Consider the following 25,226-nt stretch of genomic DNA (forward strand, 5'->3'; position numbering starts at 1 on the left):
TTAGAAAATTCATAAACATGTTTATTCAAGAAATACAATTAGTCCTTGATATTTCAATGATCATTCCACATTATAAAATATTCACAACATGTATTCTTTTAAGTCTATACCAAGTCATGCTGACATTCTTTCCAGATAAGCCATAACCATTTCTTTTTTAAATGCTATCCATTTTAATTGTAAACAAAATACTTCAGCCAACTATTTAAGTACTTGAGCAAAAAGATCTAAAAAATTTAGAAGACAAGGACAATGATTAAAAGCAAAACATCACATCTGAAACATTAAACCCTAAAGAACACAGCCACAATGGTATCATAGTAATGGATAAAGTGGCCATATTAAGGTATTTCTCATTTGCAATTTTTTAAACATGCTTTTTCAAACCAATGCACTTAAGTTTTAAAGGTGAAGGGGGCAGAAACTACTGGTAGATTTTATTTCTAAAAAAGAAAAAAATAAAGGTAGATTGTAATTACTTTCCAAATAAAGAATGTAGAGTACCTTTTATTCCTAAAGAAATACTGAGAAATATAACCAACCATTAAGTAGCTGCAAACTGAATTACTCTATTCTAATACTTTCCAGCAGTCTTGTACAATTAGGGAAAACTGGTGGTTCTCAAACTTGGGTGTCCATTAAAGCCACCTGGAATGATATTAAAAGATGAGCGATCCAGACTTAGCTGTTATGGGACATGACCTACGTTATTATTATTTTTTAAGTTCTGTAGAGTTTCTCTAACATACAGCTAAGGCTGAGAATCACCAAGTCAACACATTATGAAATTTACATGAAAATAAGTGTAAAATTGGGGGAACGGGGCTATTTGTAAGTTACAAATCAAACACCTATTATATGCTATGTGCCTAGTTTTATTCACGAACCACTCATTTAGAAGATGAAAATTCCCTTTACTTCCTCATTATATTAGACCACCACTATTACACACCTTTGCTGCTGAATGGATTTTTGTACGGTCAAGATTTAAACTTCTGAGATATCTTATGAGAACTGCATTAATGAAAACAAACTACTGCTACTCATGCTCAACAGTACCAAGCAAAATTACTGTATTTGGCTTCTTTAAGCTATCTTTATTTTAAGAATTATAAATAGGTGCCAACCCACACAAAGAACAGATTGTGGATTACTGTAGAAAAAAAAAAAGAAGCTTACTCAATTTACTAAGTTTCGACAGCAAGAAGGATTTAACTGACTGAAAAGTCTTGAAACAGCTGAGACATCGAACCATGAAGCCATAATTTAAATGAAATGTTGATGTCCTTAAAAGTGACTACAGCTGTAGCTATACTAAAATAAGATTTCTTCAGGGGTTACTTACCCTGTAATGCAAGAATACAAGCACAACAATAATATTACTGTTTTTATATGCACCAATACCTCTCTTTAATATATAAAGCTCTACAACAAATACCTCTAGTAATTTTACAATTAAATTAAGTCTATAATTCTTCTATACTACTTTGGTTTCAACATTTTAAAAACACATCAATTAATTTTGAAAATATACAATTTAACAACATGATCCTATCAATATCAAGCACATTTTGTAGTGGACTAAAGACACATTCAACCATGCAATCCAGTGTTTGATACCTAAATGACAAATAACAATGCTGATTGACTTTTTATTCCAAAAATTCTCTGAAAACTGGAATAATCTTTTAAGACTTGCAGTACTCACAAACATGCAGAAAAGGCTATACATTTCTATTCTTCCTGAAGGAATGTTAAAAAATGCTCACTTTTTTTTAAAACAAAGGGTTGATAATTAAGCCAAATTCCTTGTTTTTCAATCCATTCTCATCTTGTTAGCATCTGACATTCAAAATTTATTAAAAAGTATAAATGTTCCTATAAGTTGTAACTGAAAATGAATTTCAACTCTTTAATTTCAACTTTTAAGTAGACCTGTCACAGTCATATACTAATAGCTGCCTTTTAGCTGTAAAACAGTGACATCCAGTGGACAAATGACATAAAGTATCTTGCAAAATCCCCATCAGTATATTTGAATCATAAACAAAGATTGCATCTCTAAATCCAACCATTTTAATAGGAGTGAGTTCCTACTTATTTTGATAGATTCTTATGAAATCCTTTATAATGTCTATATATCTTAAATATATCCTTTTCTCTTCTTCCTATCTAAATCAATTCTTCAAGTTGAGCTGCTGAGATTGTATAGCTCTTGAGTATTACTTTCTCTCCCTGTTTGTTTTATCCACCACAAACGAACTGACTCATCTCTAGGCATAAAGAACCAAAATATGAGAAACACATTTAACAAAAAATGAACAGCATTAACAAATTTGCAAAAGGTGAAATCTCAATCTGTTTTTACTTATAATTTATGACATACTGTTAAATATAAATAGGGAAATAATCAGTAACGCTAATAACTAAAGTACATCCTCTTGCCTCACTTTTCAAATATTATGAAATACATATTTTAGAAATGATTGTTTCAGTGCTTAAAAACTTACTTTTATAAATCAGTATAAATGAATACCCATTATACATTATGCTTAAATAAAAGTAAAAAACTCCACTATGTTGTTATGATTTTATCACTGATTATATATATTATGTGTATGTTCAAAGTACAAAATGCAGCAGAGATGTTAATAATGACAGAGTAATGATCTGCTATAGGTGAGACTGTTATGTTTAATTTCTTGGAAAACTGTAAAGAAATTTTGAGGATTAAAAAATAAAGCAAGCAAAAAACCAACCAAACAAAAACCATTGGAGAACTGTTACTTTTAAATAAGTAGCCAAAAAAAGAAAACCTTTTCCCTAAAAAAAGATTAAGAATGTAAAAGTACATTTTAATATTTAAAAAGCATTTTTAAAAATCTGTAACAACTTTATGACAAAATCTGCATTTGAAAAAGGCCTGTAGAAACAGCAGAGCAGAATTGCCCTCATCACCTTTTACTTTTCTTGTCAGAAAAATGCATATGCATCTCTGCAACCATAAATGATGTTAAAATAGGCATTTATAAAATGGCAAGTAGGATTTCACGGGAAGTTTCTGTTTGTTTTTTTTTTTACAATCACTGGCATTGTAGCCATCAGTAGGTCACAAGTAAAACTTCTCTAATTAAAAAGAAAAATGGAATATAAAGTTTTGAAAATATTAGGTCTGTTGCCTGCGTTTTGCTGATCTCATTTTTTCAAAGCGTGACTCCATTTCTTCTAAGACTTTGGGTGTATACCGCACTACGAGTTTAACTTTTCCTTGGGCTGCTTTCAGCAGTTCTACCGCTTTTTCATGATGCTCTCCTTCGACACTCTGAAAAAATACACACACAAACTATTAATATTTAGGTTTTACAAGTAACTAAAAATATGTAAATGCTTAAAATATAATTAAGTAAAGCAGTTTTAATGTTGTATCATTTCAACAGTATAAAACTATAATATAGTCTTGTTTTGTCATTTTAATCAGTGTGTGATTCTATGCTACAACATATTCTGTGTGTAGTCAAGGAATTGCTTTTTAAGATCCAGGTAAGTAGCATATCAATACACATGCTGTATTATTACACTATACCAGAAGTAAATCAAGCAATTGCCATTCTATACAAGTAAAAGAAAGGCAGGATTCCAATTTAATGTATTACCTTAAAGATATCAATGTCATAAAAATCACACAAAGTGCTGCTAATTTACATTGGAGACAGGCAACCACATTTAAAATGCTTTAAAAACATCACTGGACCAGGGAACACAGCAGTGGAGGAGCATATGCCCAGCATGCACAAGGCTCTGGGTTTGATCTCAGAATTACAAAAAAACAAAAAACAAAAAACAAAAAACCACCACTAAATAGTATCACCTAGGATTACCAGGGATTTCTAAATTACAAAATTTCATAAGCTTTTTTCCCCTATAGCTTATCTGCACCCCCAAGTGGTCACAACATATTACTACAAATAGAATTATAATTCATCCTCACCACTCCATTAACAGAAAGGAGCTGATCTCCTCTTTTGAGGCCCCCATGTCTGTCAGCAATTCCACCTGGAATTATTCGAGATATATAGATTGGAGAGTTTTGTTCTTTGCCTCCCATAATATTGAATCCAAGGCCCTCTTCTGTTTTTGGTAGCTCAACAACTCGAGGATGAGAATGCCCCTCACTGGCAGCAAATGCAGCAACAGTAGCCTGAAAGAAAATTTCACACACTCAGTTCTTTTGTCTCTTTTTAAAAGTTAGTCTTCTGTCTGTTTCTTGGGGTGCTGGGGATTAAACTCAAGGACTCATGCATGCTAAGCATGTCCACTACTACTGACTTATCTCCTTAAAACAATTTCTGCGGTTGGTGGAGTGATTCAAGGGGTTAAGAGTGCTTGCTTAGCAAGGGTGAGTTCAAATCCCAGTGCTGCCCCCCCAAAAAAAAAAAAAAAATCAAAACTACTTTTGAGACATATATTTTTAAGATTTAAGTATCCATAAACTTACTGGTTAGTCTGAGAAGTAAGCTGAGCAGACGACTTTTAAGAGCTACAACTGAAAAGAATACTCTTAGACTATGTAGAATTTTTGAGGTTACTCCTAGCCCATCTAGTTCCCAGTCCATTTATAGTTCCATGTGCACAGGGCTTGGAAGTAGGCTTGCTGGACAGATAAGTACTGTGTATATTAAAGAGGACAACCCTCATCTGTTTGCCAGCAGCCCTGAGCTCTGTCAGCCAGGCCAGACAGCCTGGCTCTGGCTCTGTCAGGGGCCTTTGTGCATAACATAGTCTACCTATAAACACCTTCATAGAAGTGTCCTTTGCCTCTACATAAGCCTCTATAGTTTATCTTTGGCTGCTATATGTTTGAACTATATACTAAATAAATAGTACATCTAGAAATAATTCAGTATTGAGAAAAAGAGGGGTATAATAATCAACATAAATTTGTCACTTTAGTGACAACTAAAAACCCCACAGAAGATAAAATTCAGCCACATCTCTTTAAATTCTAATGCAAGGTTGAGATTTTATCTTGCTTTTAAAGGTAATTAGATAATCTGGTACCACTTTTCATGACAGATCAGGATGTATTAGGAAAAAGAGAAGGAGGGAGGAAGGGAGGAAAGAAATCAAGACTTGTTGAATAATCACTATCTCTGAAGTTCTGATAACACAACTAAGACTCATCAAGTCAGTAAGCTATGACAGTTAAATAACACAGGAATAATAGCCTAGTTTCTTTTCTTGGGACGGGGTTTAGCTATGTAGCTCAGGCTGGCCTCAAACTCCCCTCAGTCTCTAGAGTGCTGGGATTACATGCATGTGCCACCATGCAAGCAAAACTTGGCAAAAACCAAGTTTCTGTGGTCTTTTCTACTCTGACAAACTACATCCAGATGTTTAAGTACTTGTATTTAATGGAGAACCCAATATATCCTTTTGTGAACTAAGTGATTATAAATCCAAAATACCTGCTAATGACTACTTCTATTATAAGTTAATATTTTTCTAACCATGTATGATACATACAAAAACAGAAAAGCACACAAGCAGGTCATCTTGGGCACTGACGAGGTAGCCTAGTATTGACATTTTATCATATGTGCAGAGTTAAGGTAAAGGAAAAATTGAACAGCAACCAAAGGAGCACATGGAGTTCTATTTACTACTTGTGTGGTTTTGAGGCAAGTCATCTAATTTGATACTTCCTCATCAGTGAGAGCTTCATCTTCATCAATTACAAAATTAGTATTGTATATGTACAATACGTAGATAATTTTAAGTGCATTTTCAATGTGTTATCTAAATGGCATGATAAAATATCCTAAAAATAAAAATGGCAGGCTGGTGGAGTTGCTAAAGTGGTAGAGCAACTATCTATCAAGCATGAGGCCGAGTTCAAACCCCAGTACCACCAAAAAAAAAGTACTTGAGAAATTTTAGTTTGAAAAGATACATTAGTTTTCAAAATAAAACTTATTCGTTATTAGCAAAATTTTCTTTTTTGGTGGGACTGGGGTTTGAACTCAAGGCTTTGCACTTGCAAAGCAAAGCAGGTGCTCTACCACTTGAGCCACATTTCTAGTGCAGTAAGTGATTATTTTAAACCTCTAATTTATGACGAACTCTTACTTTTTTGTTTTTGGTGGAAATGAAGTCTGAACTCAGGACTTTTGCGCTTGCAAAGCAAGAGCTCTAATGTTTGAATCACACCTCCAGTCCATTTTGCTCTGGTTATTTTTGAAGATAGGGTCTTGAGAACTATTTGCCTGGGTTGGCCTTGTACCGAAATCCTCCCAATCTCAGACTCCCAAACTAGGATTATAGGTATAAGCCACAGGGGGCCTGGCACATTCTTTCTTTTGTTAAATGAAAACTTTACCTTTGCAGTTGCATTAGCTCTCACTTCAGGACTGCTACTGATGTCCACAGTCTCATAAACGTGTTCATATACCTGCAAAACAGAGTTGTCATATTTTAAATCTTGGAATATATCATGTTTAGAGCTCTCTGTGAGATTAATGTGTTAAAATTCTAGGCAAAGTTATGTATCTTTGTAAAATGTTTTTTTATTAGAAATTCTAAAGGAATTTTTTTGCAGGGGAGGATGCTGGGTTAGAATCTAGGGTTTTGTGTATGTTAGGCAAGTACTCTACTCTCCCTCCGCCCCCAGTCCTAGAAATTCCAAAAATGAGAGAGGCAGATTCTAATGTGTTTTTAAAATATCTTCTGAGGATATTTCTGAATCCAAACTTCTGTGCATTATCTTGGCTAATTAACTCAACATTTTAGTAAATTGTAATGTTTACTCACCTCTCTCACAGCATTGCAGAACTCACTTTGAAGTACTCTTTGTAAAGCCTGAAGTTTCTGTGGTGGTACTTCTCCACTCCTTTGTAGTTTTTCCAGCAATTCAATTGCTCTACAAATATCTAGAGTTAAACAAACACATACTGATAATTTTCTCTAAGTATTTTCTAAATGCCTATGTAACACTGCAGCAATTTAGGATTAATTCCCCAAGGTCTAATAATAGGTAAAAAACAAAGGAGAAAAAAATGTGTGTGTATGGGAGAGAGACAGAGAATACATATGCACATACATGAAGAACAGGAGTGTAAACTCTGAGCACACTAATTTTATAAATTAGAAAACACACTGATGCTGGCAGAGTGGCTCAAGTGGTAGACTGCCTGCCTAGCAAGTATGAGGTCTTGAGTTCAAATCCCAGTACCACAAAAAAAAAAAGACAAAAAACACTGATATTGCAGAAGTATAACATTTTAAAAACAGAATCTTTGAGACTCAGGTAAATTTAATGTAATATACTAGATGTCACAGAAAAGGAATGAGACTCAAATGTGACAGATACATGAACACTGCACTGCCTCAGAAAAGCTAGTTTATGAGGAAGCACTACTCAGTCAATAAAAATTTATTTAATTATTTTAATAGTAACCAAGCCCTGAACAGTACAAGTGTATGCTAGTGAAATCGCCGTTCATTTCTTGGAGGAAAGTATGATATATTTGTAGATATGAACTGTTCAGTAACATTTAAAATAACAATACATACAACTAAAGTTAACTGATCTGTTTTCAACTTAGGATCATCAACACAATGTTTTAATTCATACAAGCTCAAATATATAAATATATATTTACAAAATAGAAAAATAAAAACAATTAGCGTTGTCAATTTAGTCTTAATAACTGTGTGGTCTTGGGCAAGTCACTTAACTTCCCCGTGTCTCATTTCTTTCACTGTAAAAACAGCATTGATGACTGAGCCAAATGAAACACAAAAAGGGGCCTAGCAGGAGAAACTATTGTGTTATACGAGTAATAGTGTATTTCTTAATCTTAAGTAACATTCAGGGATTGTATACAATTGTACAAATATATTAAGGAGGTTAGGCTTAACATATTATTAGGAAGTGCAAGAATGTGCTTTATGAATTCAGAAACTTTAGAAGATTCAGATTTGTGTTACAAAACTATTAATGGACTATCTGTTTTGATTTTATTCCTTAACTATTTCTGTACCATCAGAGGTTGGAGAATTATTTTTCTATTGCTTGCCTCTTTTTTTTCTGATGCAGAAGAAATTCCTAATTTCATGTTATATTAAAGGACCAGAAATTTTTCTTTATAGAACTAGTAAGGCCTTCTTTGTGCTTGCAGATAAAATATAGTGAAGAAGTGTTTTTTTTTTTTTTTTCAATTTTAGAAAATAAAAGCTTAAAAGGAGGTTAATGAAACACAATGGAAACAAGCAGGGCCTCCATCCTGATTTCTCATCATCAGAATGGCTGGTAAATCAGTTATTTTGATTACCAAGTTATAATAGGTAAGCCATACAAAAATTTCCAATGAATAGGTCTGCAGAGGTAGCTCAGTGGTACAGTGATTGCCTAGCATGTGTGAGGCCCTGGATTCAATACTCAGCATGGCAGAAAAAAAAAAAAAGTCCAATTAACAAAAGAATTGAAAAGTAAAATACTCTAATTCTAAACTATACCTAATACATGCTCAAATTCTGTGTTCCAGTGAATTATGTTTTGATGATTAAGAAGGCACTCAGGAACTTGATCTCATTATGTATTGTAGGACTACTGGTAGTACTTGCTCATAGTCTACTAGAAATCTAAATTAAGAGTCAGACTTAATCTGACTTTCTTATCCTGCTAAATGACAAGCACTAGTAATTCACTAAGGTGCTGAGCTTTCTACTGCAGAACTGAAAAAAACTGCAGCCACAAAAACCAAAGTCATGACTACCAAAACTAAATGCCAGAGGAAAAAGAGCCACATTTTGTGTTGCATTTATAAATAAAATATGCCAACATGTCAGATCTTACAACTGGCTTTCATAGAGAAACACCTACTGCTGTTAACACCAACGGATTTGTTCCTATCTACAAAGCACACCCCCATGATGTTAAAGAGGAAGATGTCAGTATTAAGTCTAACTTAGCAAGCCTTTCCAGAGTAGGCTACTCCTCTGACATAAAATAATGCTTTAATTAGTGCCTGGGTGGGCTGGAGAGAAACAATCTTGCTTAGGAAAAAAGATTTCCAAATGGTGAATACCATTTGGAAATAAGGGCACATCTGTTTATGGTAAGACAAGAGAGATGAGGCTTCTCAAAGTACACTAACTCGAAAAATGTATTTCCTTCTTAGAGAAGCATATTAACACTCAGATTGTAATTGCAAATGTTAATATGTGCAAAATAATTTCTATCTCCATTCCATGCTCTGTTTATCAATAGCACTCAAAATGTTTACTTGCTATTTCTTATCAATGATTTCTAATGCTGGTGTATAAAATGCATGCTTAAATTGTATGAAATATAGGATCTGAGGAGGCCAAAGAACAACATTGGAAATCTGTTAACAGGGTCCTGTTAGAGCAGCGTCAGGTATTTTCACAGGCTTCTCGTTCTCTACACAGCAGAAAAGTTTTTATTTTCCTTGGCAGTCTGCGCTAAGAACAATTGCAGGGTTTGTAAAGGAGTAACATTGTACCTACAAGTAGTTTACAATCTTCCACTCTTCCACCTAGTTATGTAACCTCTTTTCCAAAATTAAGTCAAGTAGGATTGTTTTCAAAACACCCACTCCTAGCACCACAGGCAGGAAATACCCTCACTCAAAAGTGAGGCTGCAGTGAAAAGTAATGAAGGAGTTTGAATGAAGAGCAGGTGAGGGGATCCTGTGGAAAAGCGCCCTGTGCCCAGGAAGAGTGTGATAGAGGGATACATGCGTTTGTGCGTGCAGATGCACAAAGAGTGCAATCAGTCCGAAAAGGGTGTGTGACATTTGCTTTTCGGGTTTACAGACTGCTGAATGCCGCGTCTTCAGTGCCCACCGAGAAGTGTATGTGCATCATGTGCCTGCAAATGTGACCAGGTTGTAATGAACTGCTGTGTCGGGGGGCAGATCGTGTCAACTGAGGAAGGGTCTGGCTATCAGTCAAAGACCCTAAGCGCCCTCCGCCCAGCGACATATCGCGACGTTGGCGACGGCCGGCGCCAAGCCGAGCGACAAGCTGACTCCCAGAACCCGGGCCTCCTCTCCTCTCCTCCAGCGACACGACACTACCCAACCCCCTCCACCCATCTTGGTCCGGGAATTCGCAGCACTTACCCCTCTCCAGCCGTACAGGTTCTCCCAGCGCCGCCATCTTCTCCCTTAGCAATGCAGACCCACAGGAAATGACGACACTGGGACCGCGGTGGGCGGAGCGGGGCCCAGAGAGAACCGGAAGGGCGAAGCCGGGCCATTATCGCGAGAAGAGGAGGTTCGCCTGCCCACCTCGTGAAGCTCTCCTTGGGTCAGGCTACATGTGCGTGGGACGGTGAAGGTCTGTCCTTGTAGTCGCGAGGATCTCGGGCTCCCCGCCTTCCCAGGTTGGACAGAACCCCTTATTCCGACCTTTGTGCCTTGGCTTCACGCCTTACCTTCGTCTTGGCACCCTTTGCTTCATATGGAAAAGTCAAGCAGCCTGGATTCCTGTCCCAACCTTACCATTGGCGTCTTTTTAACCCTGGATTGACCACTCTGCCCTCTCCTGGCCTCAGCTTTCCGATCTGTGCTGCAAGAACTCCTATCTGCGAAGTCCTTTTAAGTTCCTAAAGTCTTAGATGACAGTTAAGTGTGTAAGTGACACTGTAAATTCTATTTATGTGGCAGTTTTGCTTTAATATGAAAGAATGAATCTAAGGCTTTAACCTTTCCCACAAATCTGAGAGTGAGGGTGAAAAAGTACAAAAAGCATGAAACATAACTGGGTGAGGGAGAGAAGAAGGTGCTTTGGTGCACCACAAAGTTTCTATTTTAAGAAGCTGATTCAAAATCTTGCATAACTGAAATACTACGAAACAAATAATATTTTACTTTATAAGGCCACTTTTGGAAGGTTTGTGAATCAAGAAAAAATTTAGTCCCTAATTTAAGTGAAATACTAATTTGCCCCATATTTGGCTAACATACCCAAGCCCTTAGTCCGTGCTGATACTGTATCAGGTGCTTTCATAGCCAAGCTTTCTTCACGACAGAATTTTAATAACCTTCTGGTTGCCCTGGCCCACCCTTTCCATCCAGCTATTGTCTTCTCCCACTCCATGGTGAAGGTAACCACTAGAAACTTTCAATGTTTCCTATTTCTAAAGCCTTGCATACACTGCCCCTAACTAGTCTAACTAACCTCATTTCTCATTACCCCAAAGTTCAGCTGCCACTCAAGTCGGTATGTTCAAAACCATGCTTATTCCTGCATCCAAGTCTTCATGTATGCTGTTCTTGCCTGGAATGACATTTTTCATACTCTATTTGCCAAGCTTTATGCGCACTTAACTGAACTCATTTTCTATGTCCCTGCTGAAGACATGTAACTTCTACTAAGCCTTTTCTTTATCCGTATTGTTTGTCCTTCTTGTCCTGTGATGGTCGTAATACCTCGCAGTAGCACCCATATGCTTATCTCTTACTTACCATTGTCATTTATTCTGCTATGAATGTGCTCAAGAAATATTTATTAAAATGTCTAATGTCTACAAGGTGCTTTGCTAGAAATACTTTGTAGAGCAAGACAAATGCAGACATTGTCAAAATTTCTTCAAATATTTTCTCTTCCCAGTCCTTCCCCTCTTTTTTGATGACTTGTGGAGTTATGTACATGTATGTGTATGTAGTAAATGTGCATGTATACTCAGCCATTTAACATTGTCTCACTGTTTACTTGTGCTCTCTTCATTTTGTATTTCCAAACTTATCTCTGTATTTCCTGTTGTATAATTCCCATTGATATGCCATCATGTTCACTAATTTGTTTTTCAGTATCTAATATTCTTTTAATCCCATGCATTTCATTTTTAAAATCTCAATGTGGTTTTATATGTGGTGATTAGTTATGTGTGTGTACATGTTTTACGTCTTCCATATCTTTAATTAACATGCTTAAGCTTTGCTATCGTTTCTTAAATATATAGAATAAAAAATTATGATAATTTTAATGTCCTTGTCTACTAATGCTATCATTTCTGCTATTTATGGCATTGTTTCTATTGATTGTTTTTATCTTCATTATGGCTCATCATTTTTTATTTCTTGCATATCTGGTAATTTTTTAATAGGATGCCTGGCATTATGAAACTTACTTGAGAACAGTTTTATCCCTTTGATGCTTGATTTTAATCTGTTAGGTGGAACCAATTCAATCTTTTCTGTAGGGGTAATTGAATCCCACTACTGAGACAATGTCCTTCTGAGTTCTTTACCCCATGTAAATTATATTATTTTTCTATTCTGGTAGGAGCAAGAACTCTCTTGGGAGAGAGTTGGGATTATAGATTATTTACTTTGCTCCATTTGAATAGTGTTTGCTAACTACTTAATATATAATCATCATGAAATTTCAGAATTCTGGGGATAAGTAGAAGATCCCAAAAGTTTCCAAAGGTAATAAAAAGTTACATTCTAAGGACTGGAAATAAGAATGATATGTATTTCTCACTAGCAGCATTGGAAATAGGACACAGAATGCTTGTAAAATTTTTAGAAAAAAAAAAAAAAACGATTCCCAAACTAGAATTCTGTACCCAACTGTATTAGTTTTGTAGGGTCGTCAGAACAAAATATGACAATAGGACAGCTTCAAAACAAGAGATGTTTATCACCTCACATTTCTGGAAGGTAGAAGTCAGAAATCTAGGTACCATGTTCCTTCTGAAGTTATAGGGGAATCCCTCCTTGTCTCTTCTTAGTGTCCTAAGGGTTTTCTCGCAATTTTTGGTGCTCCTTGACTTGTAGCTACATTACTCCAGTTATTGCTTTCATTTTCACCTGGAATTTCCCTGTGTATCATTTTCCAACCTGGACATTTATAACTGGTCTTATTGGACTAGGGGCCTATCCTACTCCATGACCTCATCTTAACTAATTACATCAACAATGGTCCTAATTCTAAATTGGTTCACATTCTGAAGTACAGGGGGTTAAGACTTCACATTTTTTGAGGAATAAAATTCAACTTACAACATTAATCAAATTATCAATCAGAACTGAAGGCATAATTTAAAAAAGGGCTGGAGGTGTAGCTAAGTGGTAGAACAGTTGTCTAGCCTATATGAGGCCCTGGGTTTGCTCCCCAGCACCACAATTATATATATAAATTTATAATATATTAAATACTCAACACACACACATGCACAAAGGGGCTAATTGAGTGGCTCAAGTGGTAAAGTGCCTGCCTAGAGGCCCTGAGTTTGAGACCCAGTACCACACAAAAAATAAAAAAGGTGCTCAATCAAAACGAGGGCTCAAAGAGGTGGGCATGTAATCTAGGAAACAGAAAATCCAATATAAATGGAGATTAAGATGATTTCATATTTATTGTTGTATTAGTTAATGTTCTCCAGAGAAAAAAACCAATAGAATACACACACACACACACACACACACACACGCATGCACACACAGATTTATCCTAAGGGATTGTCTCAGATGATTATGGAGGTTGAAAAGTTTGACAATCTGTTGTCCGCAAGCTGGAAACTCAGGAAAGATGATGGTGTAGTTTCAGTCTAAACTCACAGACTTAAGAACCAGGGGGCCAATAGTGTAAGTTCCAGTCTGCATCTAAAGACTGAGAACCAGAAGTCAAGTTCAAGAGCAGAAGATAGAGGACCCAGCTTAAGGAGAAAAAGCAAATTCCTGTTTCTTTCTTCTTATTGTATTCTGGCCCTCATTGATGGATTGGATGCTACCCACCCACATTAGCAAGGCTGATCTTCTTTACTTAGTTTTCTAACTCAAATGCTAATTGTTGTACCTGACTGAACTATCCAGAAATAATATTTTATAAGCTATCTGAAAATCCCTTAGCACAGTCTGGTTGACATATAAGATGAGCTATCACAATCATGAAGGGAAACCAAGAATAACAGCCACACATATGGCCAGCAAAGGTGACTCATTCACACTGAAGCAGGGCAGAAGATTAGGTGAGATGTCATCAACAAAATGAAATTTTTCCATTCGCTAATGGGATGACAATATTGTTAACACATATATACCTTTTACTGGAGAGTTTGGAGATGAGTTGGTTGTAGGCATATAGAAAACTAAGCAAATGGGGAAAATGAAGCAATTATCAATCCTAAAAACCCCCAAAAAGTTGTTTAAAGAAGGAAACATAATGATAGTATACAAGATAGATCAGCTGCATACATCATATCTATAGGAAGTAAAGACAGAGTGGCAAATATCCTTTTTTAATTTTCTGTTTGGCTGTAAACTTTGTAATGCCGTTTGACTATATATATATATATATACATCTATTTGGAGACAGGGTCTAACTATGTAGACCAATCTGGCCTTGAACTTGATAATCCTCCTGTCTCAGCCTCCAGTGTGCTGGGATTAGAGGTGTTTGAGCCGCCATGCCCAGCAAGACATATTTTGAGAAAATGAAAATAATAACAAAAGACAGCAATCAGAATATTAAATAAGGTAATATTTGATATATTTTATTTTGTAATCTTTAATTTGTATTGACTTTGTATTTTTGAATTGAAACATTTGCTCTTGGCTGCATGTTTTACTAAAAAGGCATAAGAGAACATGATTTAAAACACTATTTGAGGGCTGGAGGTATGGCCCAAGAGGTAGAGTGCCTGCCTTGCAAGGCCATAAGCCCTGAGTTCAAACCCCAAAACCTCAAAAACACTATTTTACAGTTGAAAAAGCATATATAGGTTTGAAAGTTTTAACGATTAGATAATTTTCGTTTGTTAGATTTGTATACTTGAACTATTTGGTAAAATACCACCTTTGATCAGCTATCCATCCCTAGTTCAATCAACTGTATTTGATGAAGTGGAGGTACTGGTTTACCCAGGATTTGGACAGACCTGAGGCAGATCATCCCTTAGAGAGGCATGACAAGCAATGTTCTTGGCATGTGTTGTATAATGTATTGCACATTGGGAAAAATGTTTAAAATTCCATAAGAGTAGCATATCAATGTTTGGGAAAAGCAATGGAATACGTGTCAGGAGCTCTGGTTTCGAACAGCTGAGTTACCATGTGATAGTTTGACCTTAAGAATTTCATATTCTCACTCTAGACCTGTCAACATGAAAATCACTTGATGTTTCTATTGCTACAGCAATTAAAGTAAGCATATTTGTTTAAATACAGATTTCCTTGAACTTCATGGAATTCATGAATTAGACTCTTTCGGAAAGTTTCTGTGAATCTACATTTTATTTCTTTTTTAAAAATTGATCTCAGGTCTTGCTCACGCTAAGGATGCTAAAATCTACATTTTCTAAACTCTGCAGCGATTCTGATACATCCAGCCTGACACAGGATCTGTGATTGGAACTTGAAAGATTTTTTTCTAGGGTTGTTTCCAACTAAAATTCTGTTTCTTTATAACATTGTAGAGACAAATTATTAAATTTGAAGAACATAGTTCTCTTGCATAAAGGACATTTCTGACTGATTTTAAAATTAATTTTAAATTATTTGAGGCATAATAAAGAAAGAGAAATGATTTAGGAGCTACTTCTAAGAGAGATAAATGTGATTCAAGTTAACTAACAACCCATTTGTCCTCAAAATACAAAATAAATAAAAGGTGGAACTACACTGTATTAGATCTCCAAAATGTTCCTTTGTAATTTATAAATCCTATCAGAGTTGAGAGAGAGACCTGGAGAGTACTTCTCATTCACTTTACAGAAGAGAAGATGGATCAGTGTCTTATATCTCAAAGGAGGCAATTTTGAGCATGAATGAGAGAGAGCTGCTTTTGCTTTCATGCCTCTGCCAGGTTATTAAGTCACTGACCTTCTAATCAAAAATTGCTCTTCCTGTGGAGAGATTCTTCCTATTGCCTCCTGCTTTGGAGATGAAGGGAAACTTTAAAATTAGAGTAGGAAGTCTGGGTCTTCCCAGATTTGTCACTGGGTCTAGACAAATCCCAGTGAAAGCTAAATTATGCAAATTTAGTTTTAGTATAGCAAACGAGAGTCCTAAGTAGGCTGCCAGGGTACAAAAGCTTTCTTAACTCAAGACATTGCAAATACAGAGTACTAAGATAGCATCAATAAAGAGTGAAAGGGAGTGGGTAGGTAGGGCAAACTTGGGATAGGAGGCATCTAAGGAAGCTAGGAAAATGGAAAGTAATATGAGGAAACAAGGTGCTCCAAGTGTAATGTTTTGCTGTTTGATTGCCTATTGAACCATACTTAAATAGGCGCTACAATATAAAATAGATATTTAAAACCGATCTTATTGTAGAGTAGAATGCTTAAGTAAAGGGATCTATTCAGGCTTTTGACAGCATAATTAAAATGTCGATCTTTTTTTTCTCCAGCTGTTTCTATGATATATATGTCTCAGAAAAGTAAAATTTTGGATAAATAGCTTCCTTGATTAAATGTCAATGATACCATCAATTGTAAAATAGCCTGCATTTTTAAATGAATTCAACAATATATAAAAGTATTTGGTCCAATCAATTGAATATAACAATGGAGGAAATCTCTTCATGAACACCCTTTGGAGGGAAATTTTATCACAGATCTCTGATCAGAACATGAAACCCCATCTTGGAGTTTCCAGAATCTAAAGTAAACCCTACTTCTTGTTAGAATGAGTTTCAGATTATATTAAAGTGTTAAGAGTTGACTTTTTTAATGTCAATTGTTTCATCATCACTCCATAGTACATGTAAGGCACAGATTGATGTATTTTTCTGGCATCTTCCTGATGCACCCTTGCCCTAAATAAATCTGTTTGCCAGGATCCTGTTGCTTAAATTAGCCATCTCAAACTCTTGGTCCTGCCAAGATAGGCAATTGTGCCAATGTTCTCAGCATCTCCTGGCACATGAGCTGTTGCCTTTCCTTTGGCTTTCTATGAGTACCTGGGGCCATTGTACTTCCTTCACAGGACAGCAGTTTGGCTTATGTGTCCCAAAGAATTTAGAATTGGTTGGACTCACTCTGGTTGTTCTAGCGTGTGCATCCTTCACAATGTATTTTCAGCTACACAATATAGTGTTCAGAATTTGTCATGCACATACTTGCAGATTGGCAGAACCACCTGCCAGAGATGAAAACCTTTTAAGTTGTTGTCAAACGTCATAGAATATGTTCCATGATTAATTTTGTGGGCACAGACTGGTTTTTGCACAGAGTCCAAAATTTGGGATATGTCACAGTGACTAAATGGCACCGGCATGCTGAATGAATTTGGAATTTGTTTTGTCAAGTGTGGGAGCAGGCACACAGATGGGCTTTGATCCAGTGGTGCTGCTTGGAATTCTCATTATAGCAATGATGTCACTTGTCACGTGGAGTTGGTGGTAATGCTGCCAAATTATGAAAAAAAGCAAGACAAATAAGAAAGTACACAGGTCAAAAAAAAAGAGTTTCGATAGAACTTCTGTTCTAAGCTAGTAGCTTTCACTACTAGCTGACTTTTGCTTAACTATATTTAAGCAACAATAAATATTGTTTCAGGGCTATCAAAAAATTTGCTCATAATAAAAATAGAGGTAAAAAGAAAACTTGCAACAAACACTTTAAGAAGAGCCCATATCACCTATGAAGTCTTCTCTTTTCAGAGAAGATAAAGTGAAACACATGTTTTCTTGATTTTTAGGTGTGACCATTAAAGAAACCTTTCAAGCAAGAATTTTTTTTTTTTTTTGCAGTATATAACCAAACCAAGCCGTGGTATTTTGCTTTATAAGAAAAGCTTTGTCTACTACTCAAAACATCAGCAGCCATGCTGGAAAGTAGGAATATGTAAATAAAAACCTTATAATGGCAAAGAAATTCAGCATATTTCTCAGTAAGTCTGTATATCAGAGTTCTCTGATAAATTTATTTAAGATGGAGCTAATGCAGTTCTCAGAGGGAAATTTGTTGCTATAAATACCTGTATTAAAAAAGAAGAAAGGCAGACGCTAGTGGCTCATGCTTGTAGTCCTAGCTACTTGAGAGGCTGATATCAGTAGGATTGTGGTTCTAGGCCAGCCTAGGGAAATAATTCAGAAGACCCCACCTCCAAAATAACCAGAGCAAAATGGACTGAAGGTGTGACTCAAGAGATAGCATGCCTGCTTTGCAATCTCAAAGCCTTGAATTTAAACCTCAGTCCCACCAAAACAAAAACAAACAAACAAACAAACCCTGAAACCTGTACATCTACATCTTAAGATACTTGGAAAAGAACACCTTGAGTCCAAACAATAGAAGGAAGGAAACAACAAAGGTTAGAATAAGAATAAAATAAATGCAAACAATATGGAATAGAGAAATAGAAATAAAAGCAATTGAGAGAATTTAAGAAATCAAAATTTAATTTTTTAAAAAGATCAACAAAATGACAATTTTTTACCTAGACTGGCCAGGAATAAAAAGAGATACAATAAAATCAGGGATGAAAGAGGTGACAGAGGTGACACTATTAGTCTGATGGAAATAAAAAGAATAGGGAGTGCAATGTAAAGCTTTCTCTCTTCTCTCTGTCTCTCTCTAACACACACACAAACTATATACTATGTATAATTTTTAGCTTCTCAGTCTTTATTGATATGGTCATCAAATGAAACAGACTAAGAGAATAGTCTTAGTCTTAGTCTAATTACCTACTATAGTAAGGCTCTATGTTGAGTAATATACTTCTTTCAAATAGCTCACAAATCCAATGGAAGGGACAAGCACATATGCAACTGAAACAAAAGAGGTGGTGCTAAATGTTGTTTTTTGAATTGTTGTTGCTCTAGTCATGAACAGATACCAGAGAATGCCACAGAGTAGAGGTGATTTTGAAGCCCAGAGTAAATCTGGAAGTATCTGGAGAAAGAGAGAGAGAGAGAGAGAGAGAGAGAGAGAGAGAGAGAGAGTGTGTGTGTGTGTGTGTGTGTGTGTGTGTGTGTGTGTGTGTTTGTGTGTGTGTGTTTGTGTGTGTGCGTGTATTTTGGTGCTAATGATGTTTGAACTCAGAGTCCTGCACTTTCTAGATTAGAATTCTCATGGTGGGTGGGGGGGAACAGTGGAAAATGTGAATTCTGGAGAGTAGCCTATGTGAGCAAAGCTGTGCAGAGAAAAAATAAAATCATGTCCTGTTTAGGAAATGTGGAGGGGTTTTGTGGAGGCATGGGATATACAACTGGGGTTGAGGAAGATATGAAAGAGAAAAAGGATATGTATCATTTAGGTTGAAGCAGATTGTGGAGTTCCCAAATGCTCAGAGTTCATTTTCTGGGCTAGAGTAAGCCACTGAAAGTTTAGAAAAATTGAAACAATGAGATTAGAATTGTGTTTTAGAAATATAATTAGAGGGAAAAGAAGCTTTAATTCTTAGCAGATAGTGAGAAAATTTCTTTGAGGGTGTAAGTCACCTTTGGTTGGCTGTTGTCTGTTGTTCAACTCTGATTTTTGTAAACTACCAAAACTGTAGAGCATGAAGGAAAAACTTTACGTACTTGGACCAGGGTAGGATGGGCCTTGAGTAGGTGAGGAGGTGCAAGAGGGTCAGAGTGGTATAATGCTGGGATTTAAACTGTGACCTTTCCTTATGGCCTCCAGATCTTCAGCAACATCTACAAAAATCGTAACGTGCTATCATGTATGGATTTCTTCTGAAAAATTACCATATTTTGGTTGACAGAGGATCGGGGGAGGAGGGTGGTGACAATGGGGCAATGGTGGCAGAAGTAGGGCAAAGAATTTGGATGCTTCTATAATAAGCAATTTTCTCTTCCATTCTTTCTTTCTAGACCCTATAGTTCTGTGCCATAGAACTGCTCATACTCCTCCAATGGACCTTGCTTAATAATAATCTGTGTGCCTCTTACATGTTCTTCTTTCTACTTGCCATGCTTTTCTTTCTGTCCAGTAAACTTGTGCTTACCCTCAAGACTCCAAATATTTCATTTTCTGTGCTGTACTTTATACAGATTTTCAACATTGTACTATTTTTACTATAGTGCTTATTTTTCTCAACCAGAGAATTTGTCCCTGGGTAGTAACAATGCATTTTATGTACCTCTCACCCTCCAAGTGATAGCAAAATGTCTACCATATTATCCAGGCTTGGTGATCACTCACTGAATGAATGGCAGAAAGAGTGTAACTCTTGGTCTGCATAATGTTGTCTGGCTGGTGTTTAAACTACACTTCTCCTTCTTGCTAATTTTATGTTTCAAACTTCATCTCCTAGCTTAAATATTTCCTTCTGATAGATGATATGCTATCAGGAAGAAAAAAATCAGAATATGGCTTTATGCCTTGAATGAATGGGGTAAAATCATGTTTAATATGCTTTTTAGAGTACTTCCATGTTATTAATTTAACATTGACCTGCTTATTAAGATTCCATTATTAAGGAAACAACTGTAAAAATCATTAACAGCATTTCTACAGATCTGAGCCACTGACTCATCTTTTTACATCTCAGTGAACTTGACCTGAGCTTCCCTCATTCAGAGTCTTAGCCAAAATTTTATTTTTTATTATTAGTAAACTTACCCTTGGCCTGATATTTGTGATTTCATATTTGTTCTTGTTAATGTGAAGAAAGTTCTCTACAGAAACAGCTGCATATGTGGGGCAATGCCCAAGTATGGTTTAAAGACCACTTAACATCTTCCTTATGTTGGTATTATGTAATGCCTCCATTTCAGCAATTCACAAGTACTTCCTTTAAGTTGAACCATGATGCATGTGGTCATACTAGCTTCAGAAAGCTATATTTGGAATGTGAATATTTAACCTTTCTAGTAGCAAGTATTTTATTTTATTTCTTTTTTGGAACTTAATAACCCTCTTTATGAAAGTATAAGCTAGCTTAGGTTTAGGGGTTTTCAACTCTTCTAGGGCAAGATTTAATGGAAGTGCTACTCATTCTGTATCTGAGGAAAACGTGGAGATGATTCCAAGGTTTCAAAGGTTCCCAGAGCAAAGATCTGACATGACCCTTGCCTTCCTTTCTCCCTGAACACTCACAGCATTCCCTATCACATCTGCCAGATTATCAGGAACCATCACACCACTTCCCTTATTGCTTATTCTAAGTTACCAGGCCATTCCTAATAACCTAGACCAATTTCCTATCTGTCTGTTCCCTTTTCTGACACATTTCCCACTCCTCCCCATTTTCTGTGCCCTGAAGCTCATCATGGGCAAAAGCCCTATATTCTCAACCTCTACACATTACTGTTCTAACTGAAATCTGGATCTCCCAGAGTCTTGCCTTCTTGCAGCATGGTCAAGTAGTGCTTATTTTCTTTCTTACACTTCTTTCAGTTAAAACAGGAGGACTGTAATCATTCCAGGTTCTTTTGGACTAGACTATGACTTTTATGGGGTTCAGTAAAATATAGGCTATATTTGGAGCTTGAATTTGAAATATAATTCTGGACCTAGAGGTGAAAGAAGATATCTCTTTGGTTTACATAGCTCCTACTAGAACACACTCTTACCTGCCTTGAAGAACTTTAGTGTGAAAGTTATGACATCATGACCAGTAACTCTTCATTACTGCAGTCATCAGCTAATTTTTTTTGGGTCACTCCCTTACATTCTTTAAGATTTAAGCCCCCAGCTTACCCTCATACCAACAACAATATGTCTCACAATTCTTTTTTTTTTTTTCCTTGGTGGTACTGGGGTTTGAACTCCAGGCCTCACGCTTGTTAGGCAGGTGCTCTATCACTTCAGCCTTTCTTCCATCCCTTTTGTGTTGGGTATTTTTGAGGTAGGGTTGTACAAACTATTTGCCTAGGATGGCTTTAAATCACAATTGTCCTGATCTCTACTTCCCAAGTACTAGGATTACAGGCATGAGCCACTGGTGCCCAGTTCTGTCACAGTACTTAAGTAATTTCCATCTTTATGTACATAATCATTTCAGTACTCTGGCCTCTAATTCCCTTGATCTCTTCTCCAATGGTTTCATTCTCTGCCAGTCTTACCCACTCATTCACAAGGAATGGGCCAATTATACTGTATGTGAGGACAAGGATACCCTTCTATAATCTCAATCATCAGTATTCTCCCTCTAGGATCATTCACTCATGTCTTTCAAGCTCACTGTACCTAGCACTCTAACTTAAAATTTTTTGACTCAATAGTGCATTTGTCTCACCATCTTTTCACTGTTCCTTCATATTCCATCTATTCTTATTACTCCTCTCTCACACCTTTTTCCTTCTTTGGCAAAACTCCAGTGTCAGTTACTATGGCCTTCTCCCTGTTCTGCAACTATTTTCTGGTTGTTGAAGTTGGCTGGGGAAAAATATACAGTCTTACTGTATGGTCTCACTGTAAAGTCATTAACCAATAAATTTAAGAGGGTACAGAAATTCTAACTCACTTGCCTACTATATTCATTCTTACTTTACCAACACCATTTCAAATCTCCTCTCTCCTCAAATTTTCAGCACTTTCTCCTTTATTTTCATCTGATGACATTTATTCCATTGTCATTACAAATGGAAACAGTCAGAGACTTTTCATATGCAGCTTTTATCCTTCTACCATCCTAACGTTCATGTATGTCCATGATCCATATTAATTCCTATTGTGAGGAATTGTCTGTGTTTCTATCTAAGGCACATTCCTCTTCTCATACACTAGGTCCTAGGACCTCAGGTCTACTTAACTAAAAATTTTACTCTAGGAATCTTCTTTCTTATCAGTTTATTTCCAACAGCTCAGAATGTTGTATTTCTTATATTAAAACACTCTCCATTGATCCTTTGCTTCCCTCTAGCTGCCTTCTCATTTTTCATATTCCTTTTATTACAAAACTCCTTCCAAGTGATGTCCATACTTAATGGTGTTCATTTCTGCTTCCCAAATTCTCTTCTGAACCACTTTAATTAGACTTAACTGAACTACCCCACCAAAACAGCTCTCCAATGACTTCCACATTGTCAAAGTTAATTGTCACTTGTCAGTCCTTATTTCACAAAAAACAATTGATTTCTCCCTCCTCGAAACATATTATTTATCTGGCTTCTGTGATATAATCTACTTGAGTTTTCTCTGACCTCATTGGACACTCGTCAGTCTTAAATGGTTCTCCTCTATCTCTCTGGCCCCTGAACTTTGCAGGGCCCACAGGATTCTATCCTTAGCCATCTTCTATTTTGTGTCTATACTCACTAGATGATCTTACTCATTCTCATAAGTACATGCTCTCTATCAGTGCTGTGCAATGGAAATATAATGCAAGCCACAAATGTGAGTCTGACATATAATTTTCAATTTTCTGGTAGTCACATTTTAAAAAGGAACAGGTTATAACCAAGGTACATTGTAAGCATATATAGAAAGGTCATAATGAAACCTCCTGTAGAACTGATATATGCTAACAAAAATGTTTTTTAAGAAAGAGCAGGTTAGATTAATTCTAATAATATATTTTGCTTAACCAGTGTGTCAAAAAAACTTAATATTTCAACATGGCGTTAATATAAAATGTTTAATAAGATGTTTTCCATGCATTCTAATACTCTACACTAGATTTTCATTACTTCTGGGATATTTTGCCTTTAGAAGTAGTCACACTAAATCTTGGTAGCCATATGCTACTGAACTGGACAGTATAGATCCATATGATATGGACATTGGCTTTTATTGAGTGACATAGAAGCCACTGGAATGTTTTGAGGAAAAAAATGACATCAGTAGAATCAATATTAAAAGGCCACTTTGGCTGTGCTATTTCAGATAGACTTATGGGGGCAAGGAGGAAACCAAGAGACCAGTTATGAGGTTAACGGAGTGAGAGATAGTACAAAAGATGGGGAGAAGTAAGACAGAATGAATATAGGATTTCCAGATTGATTGTACAGAAAGAAAGGAGTCCAGGATGATTCCTGGATGTTTTGTCTGAGCCCTTGGAAGAATTTCAAGAATGGTATTGCTTTAAAATTTTTTTTTTACTATTATTGCTGTACTGGGGATATATTGTGACATTTATCAAAGTTCTTGTAATATATTATAGTTAAATTCACCACTGCCATCATTCTCCTTTACTCCTCCCTCCCTCCATTCCTGGTCTCGTTTTTCCATTTTCATACACGAGTACATAACATTTCCACCATATTCACTCTCCACACCCTTTTTCTACATCTTCACCCCTGCCACTGCTGCCAACCTCCAGAGAGGACTAAGAGTTTCATTGTGGCATTTCCATGAACCTCCAACAGAGGTTCATTCCCTCTGTTTTTCTCCTTTCTACCTTAGTCCCCTTCTGGTGATTGCAGGGTTTAAAAGGAATGATGTTGCTTTTAAGAAAGATGAGGAAGATGGAAGATGGAGCAGCTTTGGAGAAGGCAGTTTAGTAGCTCAATTTTGGATTTGTTAAGCTTGAGTTTTCTAGGAAACAAACAAATAAACAAACAAAACCCAAAAGCGTGGAGATAGTTTTAGATAGTGATATGTGTTATGAAGAAAATATCCAAGGTATTCTTTAGAAGGATTTGCAGTGAAAGCATCTCTATAGAAGGGACATTTGAATTGAGTCCTAAATGAAGAAATAATGCTAGCCAAGTGAACATCTGGTAGAAAACTATTGGAGCCAGAAGGTCCTGGAATGATGAAAACCCTGAGAAAGGAATGTCTGAAGAACATAAAAGTGAGTAAGATGGAAGCATGGGCAAACCTCAGTCAAACGGGGCCTGGTGAGAAGCTTGGATTCTGCTCTGTGAACAAAGAGGTCTTTGGGAGATTGTAAGTTAAAAGTAGCATGATTTAATTTTTGTTTTCCAAGGAAAATTCTGGCTCCTGGATGGCCAAAAGATTTATAGTATATCTATTATTGTTGTTATCATTACAGAGGACAAAGGTAGAAGCAGGGAAGGCAACTAGAAGCTTTTACATTAACTGCGAAAGACATTATGACTCTTTCCATTACACAGCACTCCCTCTCCTGTCTAAGTCTTTTCTTGATTTCAAGGAATTTCTAGAGATAGAAATACTATTTCTAGAGATAGAGATACTGTCTGGTATGCCCTGCACTATGTCCAGCCAGCACTAGAAGGCTCAGTCCATGTTCTAAATGAATTATAAGGCTTGTCTCAACAAACTTCAAGTATATGTGTGTGTGTATTTATTATTCATAGCTTATTGTCTTTCTCATAATTAAGACTTGATAAATGTTGGAGTGTTTGAGGGGGGCAAGGCCTGGCTTCAA

At 36.3% G+C, this 25,226-nt stretch overlaps 2 protein-coding genes across 6 annotated transcripts in view; one reads left to right on the forward strand and one right to left on the reverse strand.

Annotated features, from left to right (window-relative positions):
* On the reverse strand, nucleotides 1-10,272 carry Lin7c (lin-7 homolog C, crumbs cell polarity complex component). Its single transcript, XM_020177316.2, has 5 exons — nucleotides 10,146-10,272; nucleotides 6,808-6,926; nucleotides 6,377-6,448; nucleotides 3,989-4,198; nucleotides 1-3,322 (listed from the first exon to the last, which is right to left on the reverse strand). The coding sequence occupies exons 1-5, from the start codon at nucleotides 10,180-10,182 to the stop codon at nucleotides 3,167-3,169; spliced, it is 594 nt and encodes a 197-aa protein (XP_020032905.1). The 5' UTR covers nucleotides 10,183-10,272; the 3' UTR covers nucleotides 1-3,166.
* The window catches only part of LOC141411449 (uncharacterized), a 146,806-nt gene continuing 131,677 nt past the window's right edge, over nucleotides 10,098-25,226 (forward strand). Inside the window, exon 1 of one of the 5 annotated variants that reach the window (XM_074043215.1) lies at nucleotides 10,098-10,657. The gene's annotated coding sequence lies outside the window, so the exon portion shown is untranslated. The remainder of the gene's footprint in view (nucleotides 10,658-25,226) is intronic. The other 4 variants (XR_012436198.1, XR_012436200.1, XM_074043222.1 and 1 more) reach the window with 4 other exon arrangements.

The sequence above is a fragment of the Castor canadensis genome, chromosome 1, assembly GCF_047511655.1.
Source record: "Castor canadensis chromosome 1, mCasCan1.hap1v2, whole genome shotgun sequence".
Lineage (NCBI taxonomy): Eukaryota > Metazoa > Chordata > Mammalia > Rodentia > Castoridae > Castor > Castor canadensis.

Excerpts from the sequence above, each read along its gene's own strand:
- Lin7c (XM_020177316.2), bottom strand. The coding sequence starts at position 10,182 with ATGGCGGCGCTGGGAGAACCTGTACGGCTGGAGAGGG. Across the intron at positions 6,927-10,145 it reads ACCTGTACGGCTGGAGAGGG|ATATTTGTAGAGCAATTGAA; the intron begins GTAAGTGCTGCG and ends GTTTAACTCTAG. Across the intron at positions 4,199-6,376 it reads GAGCTAATGCAACTGCAAAG|GCTACTGTTGCTGCATTTGC; the intron begins GTAAAGTTTTCA and ends ATTTTCTTTCAG.